The sequence below is a fragment of the Nothoprocta perdicaria genome, unplaced genomic scaffold (genome assembly GCF_003342845.1).
Source record: "Nothoprocta perdicaria isolate Ctin4 unplaced genomic scaffold, notPer1 scaffold_83, whole genome shotgun sequence".
NCBI lineage: Eukaryota > Metazoa > Chordata > Aves > Tinamiformes > Tinamidae > Nothoprocta > Nothoprocta perdicaria.
Genome location: NW_020456121.1, coordinates 1,557,554 through 1,576,725, shown reverse-complemented (window position 1 = coordinate 1,576,725; position 19,172 = coordinate 1,557,554). Strand labels below are relative to the sequence as shown.

General features: G+C 35.1%; 1 protein-coding gene across 1 annotated transcript in view; it reads right to left on the bottom strand.

Moving 5' to 3' along the window:
• Window positions 1-19,172, bottom strand: part of CCDC141 (coiled-coil domain containing 141) — a 53,182-nt gene that overhangs the window by 26,154 nt on the left and 7,856 nt on the right. The window contains exons 4-15 of the mRNA XM_026052110.1: window positions 17,436-17,544; window positions 16,260-16,513; window positions 15,105-15,224; window positions 12,419-12,613; window positions 9,740-9,912; window positions 7,420-7,561; window positions 5,809-5,928; window positions 4,267-4,458; window positions 3,128-3,304; window positions 1,812-1,991; window positions 853-978; window positions 20-208 (exon numbers count right to left, since the gene is read on the bottom strand). Of these exons, the coding sequence (XP_025907895.1) occupies window positions 20-208; window positions 853-978; window positions 1,812-1,991; window positions 3,128-3,304; window positions 4,267-4,458; window positions 5,809-5,928; window positions 7,420-7,561; window positions 9,740-9,912; window positions 12,419-12,613; window positions 15,105-15,224; window positions 16,260-16,513; window positions 17,436-17,544 (1,977 nt within the window). The remainder of the gene's footprint in view (window positions 1-19; window positions 209-852; window positions 979-1,811; window positions 1,992-3,127; window positions 3,305-4,266; window positions 4,459-5,808; window positions 5,929-7,419; window positions 7,562-9,739; window positions 9,913-12,418; window positions 12,614-15,104; window positions 15,225-16,259; window positions 16,514-17,435; window positions 17,545-19,172) is intronic.

Here is a 19,172-nt window from a genome sequence, read left to right as displayed (position 1 = left end):
TTTAAAAGTTTATACTCACTTCTTTTTTAACACGATGAAATTGGACTGACTTGCTGAAGACGTCATCATATTCCCTCATTGTGTCCTTTATCGTTTGCTGGAGATGAATCAGCTCACTTATTCTCTCAGAATTCTCTTTGCTAGAAGATCCTTCTTGGCTCAGTAATTCTAATAATTTTACCATGTATTCAAGCTCAGCATTCAGTTGCTAGCAAAAGAGCAGCATAATTTACTCTTATTTACAAGACTTCCTTTACGTTTAATGAAAAAACAACGTAACAACATGGTGAATTGCCTCAGAGAAAAATAAACGTCACACTCCTTTTATTACTCTACAGTTTTTTTTTTTTTTTTTTTTTTTCCTCTAGACATGAAACTGAACCTAGGAAAAGTCTTGAATCAAAACATAAGAGCCACACTCTGACTCTTAGGGGAAATATAGACCACGAGCACGTGAATGACCAGCTCGCTACAAACCAGAAACAGCATTCAGAAGCAGTAGTAGCTCGGTATGACCTATCCCAGCCCCACAGCAGGCCTGCAACTCCAAACCATGAGTGCTGGTGCTCTTCCTTTTACTCACTTTTTCCCTCCTCCTGTGCTTGTTTATCATCTTAATTTGCAGCTGACGTCGCACAAGACATTCTCTGGATGCTGCAGGTAAATTCTCTCTCCCTTCCCTTATAACGTACACTAACCTTCCTTTCAGAAAAGTAATGTAAAAACATGTAAGATATAAATATAAAAAATATAAATCACTGTAATCTCAGACACTCTGTATAAGGTAAATGTGAATGTGAATCAGCACCAAAAAAGCTTTTGCTCTGTTGTGGACTTCACTCAGTTTCTCACCTGAAACTGTGGTTTCGTTTGGTTAAGAGTTTTTTGTAGTTCCAAAATACTATGAAGGTCACTTCCAAGGTCAACTATTGCTGCAAGTCTGAATGCATCTTGAACAATCTCTAACCCATGGGTAGTCTAAAAGATAGGGAAACATTTCAGTTTTTCCATCTGTAGAAAATAAAAAAATTAAATCCAAGTCTAAACTCTTAACAAAAACCTCYCCCAAACCAGATACTCTCATGCTGACGGTAGATTTCACATTAAGTGAGAGTACTACTACACAAATRAGGGATTCTTAAGATGATACTATCTTTCATTATGCTCCCCCGCTACTTTTTTTTTTCTAAACTATAAACCTCTGTCTCAAATCCTCTGACATTATCATGGTTAATTAGAGATCCTTATAACAGCATGCAAAATTGATTCAGACATCAAGACAYGAGGACTCTATCATTTAATCACAATCCTTGGAAGACACTGTGTGACAAAAATAAATTGCACTACATGTACACTGTAGCCAAGGACCTCTGGTTCCGTTGCTAGACTAGCTAGCACTGCTTTTAAGGAACCCCGTGACATGAAGGCTTAAATTCTCTTTCCTGATGACATGGTTCAACATTTTGGGAGTTGCAATAATAAAGCATCCTTTAGTTTAGTAACTACTGAGCAACTGCAAAATGGCATTAAAAATATGCAAACCAAACACACACACACACGAGTAGCAGTGCTGCTATGGTAGATCTGTATATGAACATTTCAAATCATTATTTGCATTCATTTCAATAAGGACAAAAAAAATGAAAGATTCATAATATTTCTTAATGAYAATCATAATGGTAAAATAGACTATGGAGAAGGGTTTTACAGATAATCTCATTTTCTTATATGAGATCGGTAGTATTTGATGAGAGTCATATGCAAACAAATAATAATCCAGAAGTTATTTTCTTCATAAGTATTCTACTTACCTTTTTGAGTTGCTCTTTAAATATCCAGGGCTGCTGTTTGATGAGTTTTACTTCATTAACTTTATAATTGCAGACTGCCCAAAGATCAGTCAGCTCTTTCTTTTCTTTACTGAGATTATTAATGATGTCCTCTGTTACTCGTACAGATTTTTCTACTTCTAATATTAAACTCTTATTTACCTGGTAAACAAACAACTAATGAAACATGACTCTTTCACAAATTTTCATAAAAATATAAGGACAATGTCCATAATACTAAAAGTAAAATTTAAGGAAACTTAATAAAAACTATCAAACTGTTCTAGTTTATTTGAAAATTCCTTGGAGCTTACATGCTTTTAAATATAGTAGGTGGTYTTTTTYCYTTTYCYTTTKKTTTTYCYTWWTTTTTTTTTAATCTAATGTGTATACTGAAACTACGATTAATGTTCATGCTTAAAACACAAAAATTGCTAACACTTCATTAAAACAAAAAATCACWAAAAGAAAAAACRTAATTTTTGAATGTACAGAAGTATGTATTTTGGTGGGGGACTATCAGTGGAAAGTAAAGAGGGAGAAGACAAGACTGCTCCTCTGAAAAACAAGGCAGCATAGAAGGAAGGATACTGTGGTCAGCATTTGAATATTTTTTCCCCCTCTCTCTTTGCCAGAATTCAGCTAAGAAACTTCTTACAAAAATCTGTTAATTCTCTCTAAGCTTTTCCCATTTCACAATGTTTTCCGTTAAGGAAAGGTGTGTGTCAATTACTAGCATCTATTAGTAAATTATTAGTGTCTCTGTCTTCCCAGATACTTCAAAGTTGCATCTAAATATATCATGAGAACACAGCAGCAGAAAATATGCTGGCAACACACCTCTGGCTACRGATAAATCAATCTTTTAAAAGGTATGTTTGCACTGTAAGTGAATGAAGGGTAACTGCGTATTCAGACACACTCAGCTCAGCTTAAGTCTCATTAGTTTATCTGTGCCTGGCTGTATCCAGCTGAGCCAGCAAACACTTCAGCTCACCAACCCCAGGAGTCCTCCCCATTCTTCTGGGGTTTGTTTTCCAGCTTATCTGGCATGCTACTGCTGGTTACCATCCCACATACTCATCACCACATCTTTTCATCTGCTTAATCTGTCTAACCTGCTCTAGAAAATAGAAAYAACAGCTGGATAATCATGCCTTCTACATTAAATCATCTGCCATGATTTAAGTATGAATTTAAAGGTGTGTGGGGGGGTTGTTTTGGGGGTTTTTTTTTGTTTGTTTGCAATTCTAACAATCATTTTTATTAAAGATGGTAATGTCATGAACCAGTCTCACCATATTTACTAAATTAAGAAAACTCTGACCCATATCTTGAGTGGAAAAAATGTTCTTTATAGCCTTTTGCCACTGATTATTAGCTGACTCAATTGCAGATTTATTTTCAACCTCACTGTTTGCTTGTAGGACTTCTGATTTATACAGCTCCTTCAGATTTTGAATATGGTCATTCACCTGTGGAAAAACACAAAATACACRTCTAAAATCAAAATTTGAGTTGTTATAATTAGTGGCTATATAGATACACTAATATCGAGCACTAGGCATTTTCCACCGCTTAAAAAAATATATAGCCGAAATATATACATAAATTAGCTAATAAAAAATGTGATCTATATCTGTAAACCTGTGGATGGCAGGCAGATAGTTGGCAGTTGTTCAATTTATGYCATATATCATTATATGAATATTATATACCACTGTATCAATGAAATGACTTTCATTTATGTTTAATATGCAACTAAAATTAACAACACTCAGAAGTAGATCCAGTCTTTTTGCATTTTATACGCACACTACTAGTTAAAATCAAWGGCTCATTTTATCTAAAAGATTCAATTCCATCTTTAATTTCTTCCTAAATACACAAAAAGCACCAACACTGTTATCTTAAATATCTTCAAATGTGTAGCATACCAAAATTAATCACACAGATCATATCACCAAGGGCTGGTTTATGCTTATTTTAAACTTCCGTCACATTTGCACTTCAGTTGAAGCAGTGCAAGATTATATGTCGATAAATATCTACACACTACGTTAACATTATAAGARATAGTTAAATAAATGAAGTAAAATCAGTAAATTTACTGACTCAGAGTACATACATGTGAACATTTATATTATGTATATAATGGAAAAGGGAGGGATAGAGAAAGACAGTAATAACTCAATCATAATACTTTCTACAATAGAGATTTAGATCAGTAGAAAATCTTTAAATAAACTAATCATTAGATTGATGCCATTTCAATAGTCAGGGTACCCTGCTCTGAGAAAATAGATCTCCTTTAAAACAGATTACAAAGATTTGCAGTGGTGCCGCAGCTATAGTTTATACAGTTTATCTTATTAGATAAAAGTACCCGTAAAGGTATTTGTAAGATTTCACAGCAAAGCCAGAGAATTAAGCATACCTCCATTGTCGACTTTAAGAAGGGCACATAAGTTTCAAGAATTTCTAGTTTTGAACTAATATTTCTTTTAATTTTTTTCAATTCTTCATTTAAAATGTCAGCTTTGCTAGAAAATGCTGCCACTTTCACAGGTTCAAATTCTTCCAAAWCTTTTATGACTTTCTCAGCTGCTTCCAGTTCACGTGAAGCTTCCTTTGAGGAAACAAGGGAAGGACAATATGTAAAACAACTGAAAAAAACTTGTGAAAATTGATTGCTCATGATTAATTTTCATTAGTAGTATGTATATATATTTATGTATAATTCAATTACTTAGTTGAAGAGCAGTTCACACTATTACATGCAGAAATCAACCATTTTTTTCACGTAACCTTTTGACACCAGGAACAATCAGTGACGTTAAAACAGTAATTTTGAATGAACATACTAAGCAAGCCACATCACAATATAAAGAATCAAAAACAACAGAAATGTTTCTCACGTGTGCACACTGGTAGCCCAAACTGATAAATAGATGACAATCATATGCATAGCCCAATTTTTTGAACTGAGTCTCTGAATCTATATCCCCCGTAGCTGTTTGTGTCCAATACACAATTTTCTTGAACCACTTCTAAATGTCCACTTCAGTGCATGATTCTAGAATCTCTGGATTCTCACAAGGCTCCTTCTGTAGCTGTTCCAGTGCTTGAGGCAGGCCGCCTGTCTGTGATTTCTGACTTTGGCATATGACTCTTGGTTCCACTTCTGAATCCTTGCTTCCTAACTATAGCTAATCCTACCTATAGTTAGGATTGCTTCCCAACTATAATCGACTGACACAAACCAGCCCAAACCTATACTCTTGCATGCAGCAAATCTCCCAAGTCCAGTGGGAATCAAATGGACTATGTTTGTTACTGCATCAAATGCTAAGACGACTGTGCAGATGCATCAAGAATTGCAACCATTCTCCATGATCCAGGGGGGATTCTGGTTTTCAGARTCACTTTCTTTAACCATAGTTTTGTACAAGTACTGTTCTTTTTAGTTGCAGCTACTTTTCCTGTTAAGCATCATACTTAACACACACAAAGCATATATACTTTCTCCTTGCTTGAATGCAAATTTCAATTTTTATGCTGAAAGAGACTTTTAGAAACTATTTGTTCGGAAGTGCACATAAGTAAAGAATGACATCCAACCTAGCCCAAAGTATATGGACTYGAATTAAACATGAAAAAGTTGCCAAGGTCAAGAAATCATTTCAGAAGGCAAGATATATGCTTAGGTATTTCTTTTAACAGACATTTCAAGTTTGACAGCAGCATCTTGCTGTAGTAACACAAGACAGAGGCAGTGACACAACCAAACATATAAGGAGGACTGACATGCAGTGCTTTCTGTGCTTTCATTCTTTAACTACAGATTTAAAYAAAATAAGGTCTATTTTCTTTCCAAGAATACATAAGAAACCTCCAGCTTCTCATCTTGTTTAGAAATATACATAATATACATTTATTTCTAAAAATATTCAACATATTAACATATTCTCTTCTTTACCTTTGTTTGATGAGCCAGTTCAATATGTTTGTTCAATACTCTTTCAGACTCGGACAAATAAGAACCAATCTCCATACCAGTAAAAATTATTGGTCTGATTATTTTAATTGATTGTGATACCTTTAATCGAAAACATTTATATAGTTAGGCAAATTATATAGCTAATTTACTTAAGCATATAGCATAAAAAYGTTAGTTTAGAGCAAAGAAACCCAACTGATGGTTGGTGTTTATATTATGTACTTCATATAATTAAACTATTGGTTAAATTATAATATCAAGGGAAAAAAAATCTACTATTACAAATCTAACAGACTTGGACAGAATTTGAAGGAAAAACTCTGGTTTGCTCATATTTTATCAACTGCTTTTCTTCCTACCTAACTCTTCTAGCTTTCTTTCAGTAAGCCCTTACTGTATTATAATCCTGGCATAAATACTTTCATTATGCTCCATTTTACAAAAAGACCATACAGATTTTTTTTCCAACAGATCCATTTAAAGATTTTCTCACGAGCCAAAAAACTCATTTTGTGCAGATATAAGTARACAACACAATTTTCTACAAGATATACAGATATATCAGATAATGATAACAGAACAGGTTGTGAAGAACAATGACAGATAATAAACATCACAAATGTATAATAAATGATTATTAAACAACTGTCTACCTATTGAGGCTCAATCTTTATTAAATGAAGCTCCAAGAAGTTGAATTTATCATCCAATACTTGGAAAATGTCCTACTTTAGCAGAAGGTTGCAATATTAACTGCCTTGCTTGGTAGAACTGCAGTAGAATAACTCTGAATAGTTCATTACAAACATTACTCACCTGCTGTGAAATATCAGACCTAATYATTCAGTCATTAAATTTGATCTACTTTTTTTCAGTCTGTACTTTGGGATTTCCTTCCTCTGAACCTTGTTATAAAGATTATATCGCATTTGAATTTGAATATACACAAGGCACGTTGTTTTGAAGCCCTGTGTCCATTTCATCGTTGATAAATCATTAAAAAGGTCAGCAGCAGTAGAGAACATTCAGCAGCATCAAGAGGGCTGTCTATGCACTAACAAATCCCTGAAAGAGCTAAGGCAATTACAGTGAACAAGACACACTCTGCTTCAGCATTACTGAAAATTGGCTGTGGTCTACTGTCACCATTCTTATTAAATCTCAATTTGTCAATTTTGCCACTGTTGGTTTTTTGKTTTTTTTTTTCTTTTTAAGCTCCAGGAAAATGAAATTGAAGTCATAGGAAGAATACAGAAAGCCTGTATTCAAGTCACGGTCCTGATTGCTTGCTGCTTTGCTTCTTTTCCAACAGAGAACAAATTATAAAAGCTCATTATCTAAACAAATCCATGCTTTATTAAAGATTGCTGGTATAATGTTCTCATGGAAACAGCTGCATTTTTCAGAATAGCTTTGGATTCACTGGTGCCTGTAACAGCATTCAGCATTCCTAATACAATCATGTGTGCTAACAAGCCAATATGTTATTTGGAATTATCCAAGTCAAGTTTAATATTCAACACAACTAAATTACAGAAGCACAATGAACTGTTCATGAATACTTTAACAAGAAGATATTTTATGGTATACCTTATTTAGATGATCTTCAAGTGATGCAGTCAATTGTTGTTTCTTCAAAGTAAGTTCTTTATAATTTGGACACTGCCCAATTAGTTGATGTACTTTTTTCTGAATACACTCTRTCACCTTCTGAATTCCCTTTACCCAAGAGCTAAAAATGAAAGGTGCAACTATTAGTATTCACAARGCTTGCAGAACAATCAAGAGAATAATGATTAAAAGAAAAATCCTTCTGTTGATTTCTGTCACAAGGAGCTTATCGAGAACTTTAAACTGTAACCCTTTAAATCATCGAATTTAATGCATCCAAAGCTGAGGAGAACAGTACAAYGATACTTCCAAATTAATCATTTACTGCCAGTGCATAAATTAGATTTACATGCCAGAAACTGATTCACCAAGATGGATCTTATTTCACAAATAACTTCATATGGCTTTATTCATATTGTCAGAAGAAAAAAGTCATAAATGGAAAGCCCCTAAAGAGAGTAGAAATACATCTTGTTTCCAGTTTTAAAATAATTTTTTCTTTTGATTTTGATTTTTTTTTTAATTTACCAAATATATATTTTTGCTGCACTCCTGCATTACTAGCTAGATTTAACTTAATATTATGAAACTCAAAAATCAAGTTTGCCAGTATTTTTCTGTAATAACTGCCTCTGTGGCTTTTCCATAATCTACTCCTCTTCCATGTGTAAATTACTGGCATTTGGGCTTATTCTTACCTTTTAATATAGTAAGACTGCAATGTCTTATTTCTACTGTAAGTCTGATTTACAATAATGCTACTTTATTCAGTGACACAAGCCTTAAACATATTCTTAGCCTCTGTAAGGGCTGGCAGTATTACATTTATAGATCATAAGCCATTCAGGAGCATATGCATATAAATTGCCTGGGTCATTTTTGTGTATTCTGAAAATGGTAACAAAACCATGTGAATGCAGAAACCATTTACAGTTTAATTCTCCTCTTAATGCTCAAGTACTCAGTCTTCTTTCAGTGCAGTTAAACAGGGACCACACATGGTCCCTTTGATATTGCATTGAAATTCATTTTCTAGTACCTCATTTGGAGGAAACTATGCAATGGAGAGCATAATTCCATCAAAACGAACAAGGTGTTATCCACCTTTCTTAAAACCAGCAGAGTCAGGTAAGTAGCAGAGGATACTTGTGTGATGCCATTTCCTCTGTTGTAAATGATGAAGTTCTAAAACAACTGGGCTTTAGCTTCTCCTTCAGGGAGATCTCAAAGCTATTCGCAAATTCCACATGAATTTGTACTGGCTGCCATCTGGATTGAGAATCCTACCAGATGGCAAACACTTAACAGCTATGTATCTTGTTGTCAGATAATATTTTCTTTTCTGTGTTATAGCAAAGCAGCTTTTTGAAAAGTAGCATGTAAAGTTTTTCAGATCCACACTCTTCACTGTCTTCAAGTGATGACTGCTAATCTCCYACAGGCTTTCCAGTCTTGATGTGTAAAGTAAATGAAAAGTTGGCAAGGGGCAGTTCTGACTTGTGCATTATGGGAATTAAAAGAGTAATYAGTATTTAATCTTCATAAAAGTCCTGCTTCCTATCAGAATCTCTCTCCTCCTTTGGCCCTCAGTTGTTCATACTAATTCTCCTGTCCTGTGTGGGCTCACCACTGAGCTAAATAGTGGTCAGTGTTTAAGGACGGAATACCGGTTTATACTGCACAAAGATGACTCTCTCTTCTCCCTTTCAAAACACATATATACTCCTTTTCGGAAATTAGAATATATTAAACTAGTAGGACAGATTTTAAACTGGGCCATGTTTTATATCAATAACAATCACATCTGCAAAGCATTTCACTACTAATATTAGCAAAATGCGTGGAAGAACGAAGTTCATGAACTAAAGATACTGAGAAGTGGAGCAATTTCTCTATTTTCTGCATTTGGCTTAATAGGTATATCTTTTATCTTGCAGCAAATCACAGCATCTATTACAATGATATGTTTCAAAAAGGTCTTAAGGGCAGTAAGGAGTATTCATAGCTATTGACATTACTTTTCATTTACTGCCCCAATATTTTGATCCCACTATTTGATACTTATCTTCTAACCACCATAGGACTTGTCAAAGGAAAGAGATTCTGCTTGTATGAAAAGTTCCACTGAGATGTAAGAAAATAAATATGGCTGAAATGTGATTTTGAGGTCAGTTTGGCCTCCACCTATATAGATAACTACATCGGCTGTAAATGCAGCCTGGTTCTAGCCAGCACTACTATAAAGCAACTGACAGATACAGAAAAATGGGAGTAGATTTGAAAAAAATAGAGGGAATACCTGTGAGATTCTGCTTTATTAACTAAGGTTTGTCCCTTTTGCAAGGCTCTGGCTGCACACTCTTTAATTTCTTCCTGTAATTCTTCATGCTTCATTGCCAAAATAGGCAAACTCAAACCTTCCGAATTAACGATTTTAAGGTAATTCTCTATATCTTCAAGAGCACCAAGGGCCTGCAAAAGAAAAGCATCTGCTGTCAGTATTTCTATTTAAAATATGTACATATGTATGAACTTTTACATAAAACAGATGATCAATCGATAATTAGTATTGCCTATTTCTTCTGAAACGAACAGCAGTATATTAAATMAGTGTATGATACTGACTTTACAGATCACAGAAAATAAAATAGCAATAGTTCCACAGAATTTAGTATGAATATGAGCATGCAAAATCCTTAAAAATCTTAGAATTTAAAATTACTCTCTTTTTCAGCAATAGTCAGGCCAGTTGGAAACTGAAGTGAAAGCAAAATAACACAAGGAATATAACTGAAGGCATGTTACTAGGGTAACCTCTAGGGTTTGTGGAGTACACTCTTAATTTTACCCCTCTTTTTAATGTTTTAAATACATCAAATACGTATCTATCTACACATCTGACAAAATAAGGTGCAGCAAAAAAMTTAAATTATGGATTTGACAATAAATAATTACAGTATGACTCCTGTAGCAAAACTTTTACAGTGTTTTATGTTGTCATTAAATGRTAAAAGTCGTTATGAGCAAAAGAAGAGATTTCTGTTTTAGACAACATACAAATATGTCAAAAAGAAAGCTTTCATTTTTTAGCTTAAAATGGAGACCTCTACAATCCCTTTGGCTGCTTTTCTCTTGTAGGAGATATCCAATAGCCTATATTTTTCATTTAGAACATAGATTTAGAAAAAAAAATCTTTATTACATTTGAAAAGGCTCCAAATCAGACCTCCTATTTTGAWGCACCTGAGAGACTAAAGCACAAGATGCTCCACAGCTAACTCAGGACATGAATCTGCAAATATACTGAACTCAATAAAATCTTACTTATTTACTTAAAGATATTTAAGAAAATGTTCTCAAGCTTTTGCTGTATTCTGAAAAGTTGCTACCTCTGCTGCCAAAGCAGTAGACCTATGTGAGTGCAGCTGCTTCTGATCTAGTAAGGAGCTCACCATCCACAAACCTAGCACTGAATTCACCTGCCGTTCTTGGGCTTCTTTTGTTATAAATAGTCCATAAAGATCAGACTCGTTGAAACAAAAGAGATACCTAGAACTTCAAAGGTGTGTAAATAATTTCAATACTAAGTATTTGTTATAAGTTAAAATATAAGTTAAAAATATCAAGGAAACATGTGATTACAGCCCCACCTGCTGCTCAAAATACAAATTAGCGCAGGCAAAGTCTTCAAATTGTTCCTTCAGAACATTTGAGTTATCAGGAGAGTTGCTCAAACGTAATTGGATATGACCAGCTCTTAAAGATTCTCTAAATGGCAACTTTGTGTTTGGGCAATTTAAGAGTTTAGTGTTTCCAAAAAGCTCAGGAACTTCTCTTTTCTTTAGTTTTAATGCAACATACAGCTGCTCAGTACTGCTGACTAAAGACCTCATGTTTCACAAGCTTCAAACTCCCAAATCAAGACAAGGACACAGAGAAACCATTTCTAACAAAAAYAGATCTCAGTTCTGATAGCATTCTGACATATTTAGAAAAACCTAACACACATTTTCTACTGACATGAAAGACAAATAAAAAAAAAGATTCTTTGCTTAATTCATCTGCTCTAGCACAAATCAATTTCCTTCAACAAATTGACAGTTGTAATACTAGGATGTAATACCAGAAACTACTTTTGTCACAAGGATAAGCTACACAATTCCTGAATTACTTCTAGGTTTAAACAAAGAATAAAATTCAGTTTACAGTCACAAAATGTCTAGTAGAAATGTGATAAACTGCTCCAACAACTCATTTCTCCATGGTTCAAAAAAATTCCCGTGAGAGTTCCAGGAACCTGATTTTGGAACCTGAATCATCGAATCTCCATACAAGCACTCCAGTAATGGRAATTATTGCCTAAACACTCCCTTGCTGACCTCATCATAGCCTCCAGAAGTTAAAAACATCCTCAAAATTCAGAGTCTTCATTCATCACTTTTGCAGTGACCTAGTTTTGTGCTTTTTAAAAAAAAAAAATTGCCTTTTTTCCATTGTATCACATCTAAGCCATGTAACATATAACAAGGGCCATATGTAGGATTATGTATTGTCTTTGTTTCTCTTATGTGTGATTCCTAATTATACCCATGAAGTACACTGCAGGTAGAGGCACTGCTTCTGGTGTCCCTTCTAGCTTATAACAGTTTGGTATTTTAGAGCAACTGCTGTATCTTTACTTATACAGCATTACATTGTTATGACAAAGCCTGTGATCCTGTGTTATAATCCTTATTTTGAAAGCTGAATGCTCTTCTCCATATACACATTTTTTTTAAAAAACATATTTTGAAAATATACACTTGCCATTTAATATAATTTTGAGGCAGATCTCAGTAAGGCTAATCAGGTTAAGAACTATGCATTCCAAAACAGTTCTGACAAATTCTATTTGCATAATCCCATGTATAACAATCTTTAAAACCAAAGTAACAGTTGTATTAGCAGTGCACTATCACAAGCTTGGCTTGTTACCGACCTTATTAGCAACATTAAAAAAGACATTGGCCTCTTGGAGCAGRGCCTTCCTTTCTTCCATGTGGCAGCACACCTCTTCCTGCAGCAGACCRATCTTCTGATTTGAAAGTTTCAGATGTTCTTTGTCTACAGAGTCCTCCCAGAGCAAGATCTTAAATCCTTCAGCCTTCAGTAGCTCCACAGTGGAATTCCATTCCTGCGACGGATAGGAGAGGTGGTTTTAAAGGGTGATCATATGCTGAATTTCCAGCCACACAGCTGGAAACATTGACACTTGATTGAGACAGGTACTTTAAAATCGACCCGCTTTAAAACGAACTGAATCAGTACAAATTTACATGGAGGTGCCTTGTCTGCATTGAACAGTTTCAAGCAAGTTCACCTTGCAGGAAGCAGACTTCCTACAATGCCCAACTTACCCAGCGCCCAAAACATCTAAGCTCAAGAAGAATAAGTACATTGAAACGGACTCTCAGAGCTATTTAAAATTCAGCTCTTTGATAAACAAGCACCTGCAGGCCAAATCCTGCCCAATGCATTTGGGAGAAATGCAAAGCTGCAGAAATTGGTGCTGCTTTGGAAGATTCCAAAGCCACAATGAAATTGCACATTTCTCCAAGGAAAACACTCAAAATGCCTCACATAAGTATTACCTGAGGCCTTGAACAAGAAGCTTTCAGCTTCCCAATGAAATAGAAAGAGATAAATATTAGGCACAATGAAGAGATAGTGTTTTTTTTCCTACTACTGAATAGTATCTATAGGGGTGAAAAAAAAAGTTTGTTATTTCCTTTAAAATTAAAACGATCATTCCTAAATTCAGGAAGCAATAGTCTTCAGCCTGTATTTTTCATTAAGTGAGACCATGCTGTGCACTCTTTAACGCATAATACCTCATAAATAAAATTCTGACATTACATCTCTACCCTAAGTAATGTTCAACAAGAAAGAGGATTTTGGGACTAATTAGTCTGCTGTGCTATGCTCATTTGTCTTTATTTATATTGAAAACAGCACAGAATTACTCTCCATGTACTATTCTTTAATAGGTCTATTTGTAAGCAAGGGGTGTCAAATTAAGTCACTGATATCCAATTCTGTCAGCAGCACAATGTCATCACCTTCCACTACTTGCAGTTGGCAYAGCTGGTACCAAAGGCATCCTATAATCAGATCCTAATAGGGATTTTATTCACATTTGGACAGTTAAACACACAGACATTAATGAGAATTATAAAACAAATGACTAATTAGATAAAATAAAGTTGCCTGTAGTCCCTTCTGGTGTTTGAAAACAGTTCATTCTAGCTATAAAAAAAGGGCTTTAAGATATCTGCTAGATCTGATAAACGATAAGTGCCAGTCTCCTCAAAGACAGGCGTCTCTACTGAGACCACAGTAGAACCAACTGAGTCTCTGTCACATTAGTACCCGGCACGGCTATTGCAGCTTGAGCAAGCATGCACATCTAGAGCACAGGGAAGAAGCACTCCTCAKTAGGTTACTAGCCCTTACTAAAGGTAGAGCTGCCCCTAGTCCTGTGTAGCTCTGAGAAGTGGMAGAAACCATACAACAGGCAATTTTGAATGCTATTCTCATCTCTGCAGTTGCTTGGCCACAAAGTGGAGCTAGCAGGGTTTTTTTGTTTGTTTGTTTTTTGTTTGTTTTTAATTGTACCAAGCAATTCACAGAAATGTGACAGAAAGCAGTTCATCAGTGCTAGCAGGTGGTTCCACTGAAGCACTTTTTCCTAAACATAAGCTTAGAAAGCAACAGAATCATCCTCTGTGGAATCAGTCTCTTCTCTCTCTATTCTTCAATCTTACATGTGGGTGAAGGTTTTTCCAATTTCAATTGTGTATGAATTGTTGGTTTTGTGTTTGACCTCGATTCTCATACAAAACATTGATAATGTTAAGTGGTTTCACCTCTGTCAATTCAYTGCACATTCCACTCATCGAGCTGAACTTCAAACCATAATATTGACGAGAGAATGTGATAAGCCATTCTTCCATCTCTTGTGAGACCTGCAAATGGGTATTAGGCTAACCTCTGAGCAATTTAACCAAATCACTTGGTATGTAGATCTTAATGCAACAACACATGCAAACAAATACATGCAAAGATCTTTGTGTGAGACTTGAGAACACCATGACTTTCYAGCATCTTCCTCGCCATCAGAACAGCTCATTATGCTCATTCAGCACATCACAGTAACTTAACCTCATCCTCAAACCACTCCTCACAGTGTACATAGGCAACATTCCTTGAAAAGATACATTTTCACCGCTGTAGGTTGTAATATAGAAAATCCAAATTGGGTGAAGACTTGCTTATGATTGCCCTCCTTCTCAYAGAAGGACATTACAAACAGCTCATGGACATTCAGAGGCCATGGGGAAGTATATTACTGTGTTTACACAGTACACACAGTATAGTACACACAACAGACTACTCTTCTATTGCCTCATCACTAGTTACAAAAGTTTTAAATGAGAAAGCTATAAAAAATATTTGTGTGTATATGGGTGCACACATGTGTAATAAGGCAGTAACAGTGAAAAACTTCTCACAAGCATATGCACATGCATCACATATCTACTTATATACATGTATATTACATGCATGAGTTTGCTCTGTTATTCAGCTTTACAGTTGCTTCCCTGATCAACTATCGTATTTCTTACTTTCACTTTGGTTTCCATTTCATTATGCTCTTGAATTAACTCTTCATTTTCCATTAAAGACAAGCCTAGGCTTTGCCCATGAAAATAATCTCTGATATTCTTCTTGTACCAAGATGTTACCTAGATAAACAACAAATTTCCCAATCATTAACACAGAACTTGAGAAATGACTGATCAGTCTCTAATACACGTACAAAATAGCGTCATGTACAAAGGAAACTATTTTTCATTCCTTATTCATGCCTTTACCTAAATGTTTGTTCTTGTATTACTTAAATATTAAGAAATGCAGAATGAATCATGGCCCAAATAAACATATATTGGAATATATGTAGCTAAAGAAGGCAAAACTATTCCTGAAGTGTGATCATATCCTAAATTAATACAGTTGTTTTGATTATGGGAAAAAAAAAGTTAGAACTTGACAAAAAAATGAATGCATGATTAACAGGATAATGATATTGCACATTTTCCCTAAAAATCACATGATGCTAAGTCTGAACATGTTACAATGATACAGAAATAAAGAATACGGACATCTCCATCTCTGGCCTGAATAACTTAGTGAAGTTACTGATATACAATTATGTCAGTGTATATATAAGCTATTACGTAGCTTAAAAAAAAAAATCTGAATACATCTTGCTGAATAAGGTGTTTCACAATTCAACTAACCTCACAGGCAAAGCTAGTGAGTAGACAATAGTTAAGGCTCATTAATACTTTCCATTGACACAATGGGAAGATTTATTTTGGAAGCCTGAAATGAAAGTTACAGGGTTATCACAATCAGGAATGCACTGCTGGGGTCTGTACCAAAAATAGCCCACTTACAAGATACTGGAAAAAAAAAAAACAAAAAAAGCCCCCTCCACTTGAGTCTTTTAACTGACAAAGTCAGTTAAATTTGCATAGGTTCCTCCTTCTCTAAGCACACTTTATATCCAACAACGCTAATGCTGCAAGACTTTCTGTATATTTGCATTAAATTAGTGAAGCTTTTTCTTTCAGCAAGGCGGAGTCTCTCACAGAAAACAAGAACAGAGTCTGATGTYGCAGTGGCTTCTCCAACGGCATTTCCCTCTGTCATCCACGTTATCCAATTTGAACCTTGACAAATGAGTGCAAAGGAGAAGATGCAGGAGGGCATCTTACCTGGTTCTCTTGTTGGTGCCACAGGCAAATACGCAGAAGCTGCTCCAGTCCCCGGCGCTGATGTTTAAGAACTCTGTCCAGTTGCCGTCTCCTGTCTTGTAACAGTTCAAGGAGGCTGTCAATTTTCAAGCAGCTGCTGTGGGCTCCCTGAATCAGTTCGGGATTTGCATTTGGCCCCTCAGATTTGAATTCTTCTATGAATTCAGTTAGTTCTTGACTTTTGTTTAAGAGGGCCAGTGACTTTTCCAAGAGCTCTGTAAGGATAGAATTTCACGGRAAGACAAAAAGTGATTTAAAATGCAGTGGCATATTCTAAATATTGCTCATATATGTTTAGAACTATAATACCTATTAACATACACAAGCTTAATGTATATTTGTACATTGCCTGCATACATTATAAATACAGACTTCTAGAAAGGTCATATCCTATGACATTTCTTAATTAAGAATACCATAATGTGGCAGAAGATGCTTCTCATAAAGGAACAAAGAGAAACAACAGCTAGGAATCTAAGCAAACTTATGTGCAGAAGATTTGTGGTGGAAGGGRAAAGGGCACCTTCCTATCAGAGCCATAAGGCTGTGGCTACAGAACCTCTTAGAACAAACATGACAGCTTGACAGGGATGTAAACCACAGCCCAGCCCCTCAAAGTCAGAGGGAGAATGCAGAAAACATGCAACTAGATTGCAAAGCTCTCCAGCTGCCAGCTACAACTCATAGTTCCCATCCTCACTTCAGCACTTTTCCTCAAACTTCATCCCTGAATATGGGAGAGCAAAGGCAAAGCTTATCCCTTGGCCACTCTCAAGGAGCTGTGGGACTCTAAAAGGGATTGGTACTGGAGCTGATTGCAAGCTTTTGCACGGAATATTTTCCATGGAAAAATGCTAGCTCATTTAGCTATGTGCTGACTTTCATGAAATTTCCAGCAGAGCATATAGATGGTTTTAGAACTTGCTTGCCAATCAGCACTGAAAGTCCCGTTAGGTTCTTAGGAGGTCACAGAACCAAGATGGCTTTGAACTCAGAATATAAGCCCAGCACAACATACACTGCTGCAGAATTCAATTATTGCATTTTCTTTTCCCTATTGGAAGAGTTTCATATTTGTTCTAAAAGGTTTTAAACTCAAATACCTATGCACACTACCAGGAATGGAATTGTCTGTACCTTTCGTATGATGCTCTTGTTGCAAAAGGAGTTCTCTCAAAGAATCAATATTTTCAAACTCTTGGGTATTTCTCAGGAAATCTTCAACTTGGTCAATTTTAACAGCGAACTACATTATGAAAATAAAAGGCAGAAGGAAACATAGCATAATTCTTTTACAGAACTCCAAATTAATCTATGTACTTAAGAAAAAAATTCATGAAAAAATTAAATTCTCAGAAATAGATAAGCATTTCTAGTGACTGCTAGCTACAGACACTTTGTATCCTCTGAGTTTCTTCAGTCCTTCTGAAGTTCACATTTGACTGAGAGAATCCATATTCAATTGCTGTACTCTATAATTACAGTTTATCACTTTGTGAATTCTACACAGTCTTCAAATCCATTGACAATTCTTACGGAAGAATCTATGAATTTTGTGAAGACTCATTTTAAAAGAAGATTAATGAACTGTTAACGTCGGTCTCACTCCCAGAAATTCTCTCATGTTAAAACATTAAATTCCACATAGTTGAAGGAAACATCAGACATAGATAGTCTTCAAAGTAGTCTTGTGACATTAGCAATGAGTAGCAAATTTAAACTAATATTATGGTGAAAATATTAATAGATTATAGGTCAGCAGGAGTATATCTGTCATAAAGATTAAAGTTAGCTTATTTTTTACAGCTCATTTTTCCAGATGTTGCATATTTTAAATATTGAAACATGCTGCATTTCACGGATGTAGAGCAGATTTGGTAATCCATTTCTGAGACTGCATAAGCAAAAGACTGCCAAGACTGTCCCACTATACAGTAATTAAAATGTCTTGAAACTTCTGACTTACCTTAGGGTAGCAGAGTATGATTTCAAATTGATATTGGCCCTTAGAATGGATATTACCCAGGGAAAGGTATAGTGAAAAATCATTGAGAGTATCAGTCAGTACTCTGTAGCCAGTACTAGATAGTATAGAATAAAAAGGTAAGCCACAAACTTCAAGATGTCAGATATTGAGTATACATAATACTGCTTGTATTACTCATGCATTTTAAAAAAGATTTAAACTAAGAAACAATCTCAGCTAGCAATATATTATTCCTTTTGTTAAATCGATCTTTTAGTTGTTTTTATCATCTCTTTCCCATTCTTTCTAAGTAATTTCATTGTTTAGAGACCAGGTCCTGGCTGGAAGAAGTTTAGATGAAACCCTAAGACTGGAATTCATTATTTTGTTTCCATCTTTAAAGGGGCYTTGCCAATTAGGATTACTGGAATGCTGATCATCTTGGGTTAGGGTATTTAAACATTTTAAGAATTTAGACCTAATTTATGCAATTTAGCCTGGTATATATCAATTCTATTGCTTCACTGCAAACACAAAGAAATCTAGGTAGTTTACACTTGTATTTCAGGGTAGTCAAAGATGATGAAATGTAGGGTGAAATTAAGATGAAAAGTTAATTGCTTTTTCTATTATTCCATATTTTTCTCCCTCTTGATAAGTAGGCTATAAAACAAATCCACTGTGTGTCAACATTTGAGATTTGAGTTTTGAGTTTCATTACAGAATATTCTTGAGATTAAGCTTGTTCTCTATCACWATTAAAAACAGATTAGCAGTCATAGGCTACCTTTCAGAGGCTATCTACAGGCTATCTATTAAAGAAAAATGAAATTAAACAATTTCTATTTATGTTAATATTGCATTCTTTTTTGCATCTAACAGGTATGATCTATGCCTTGGCCTCAGCT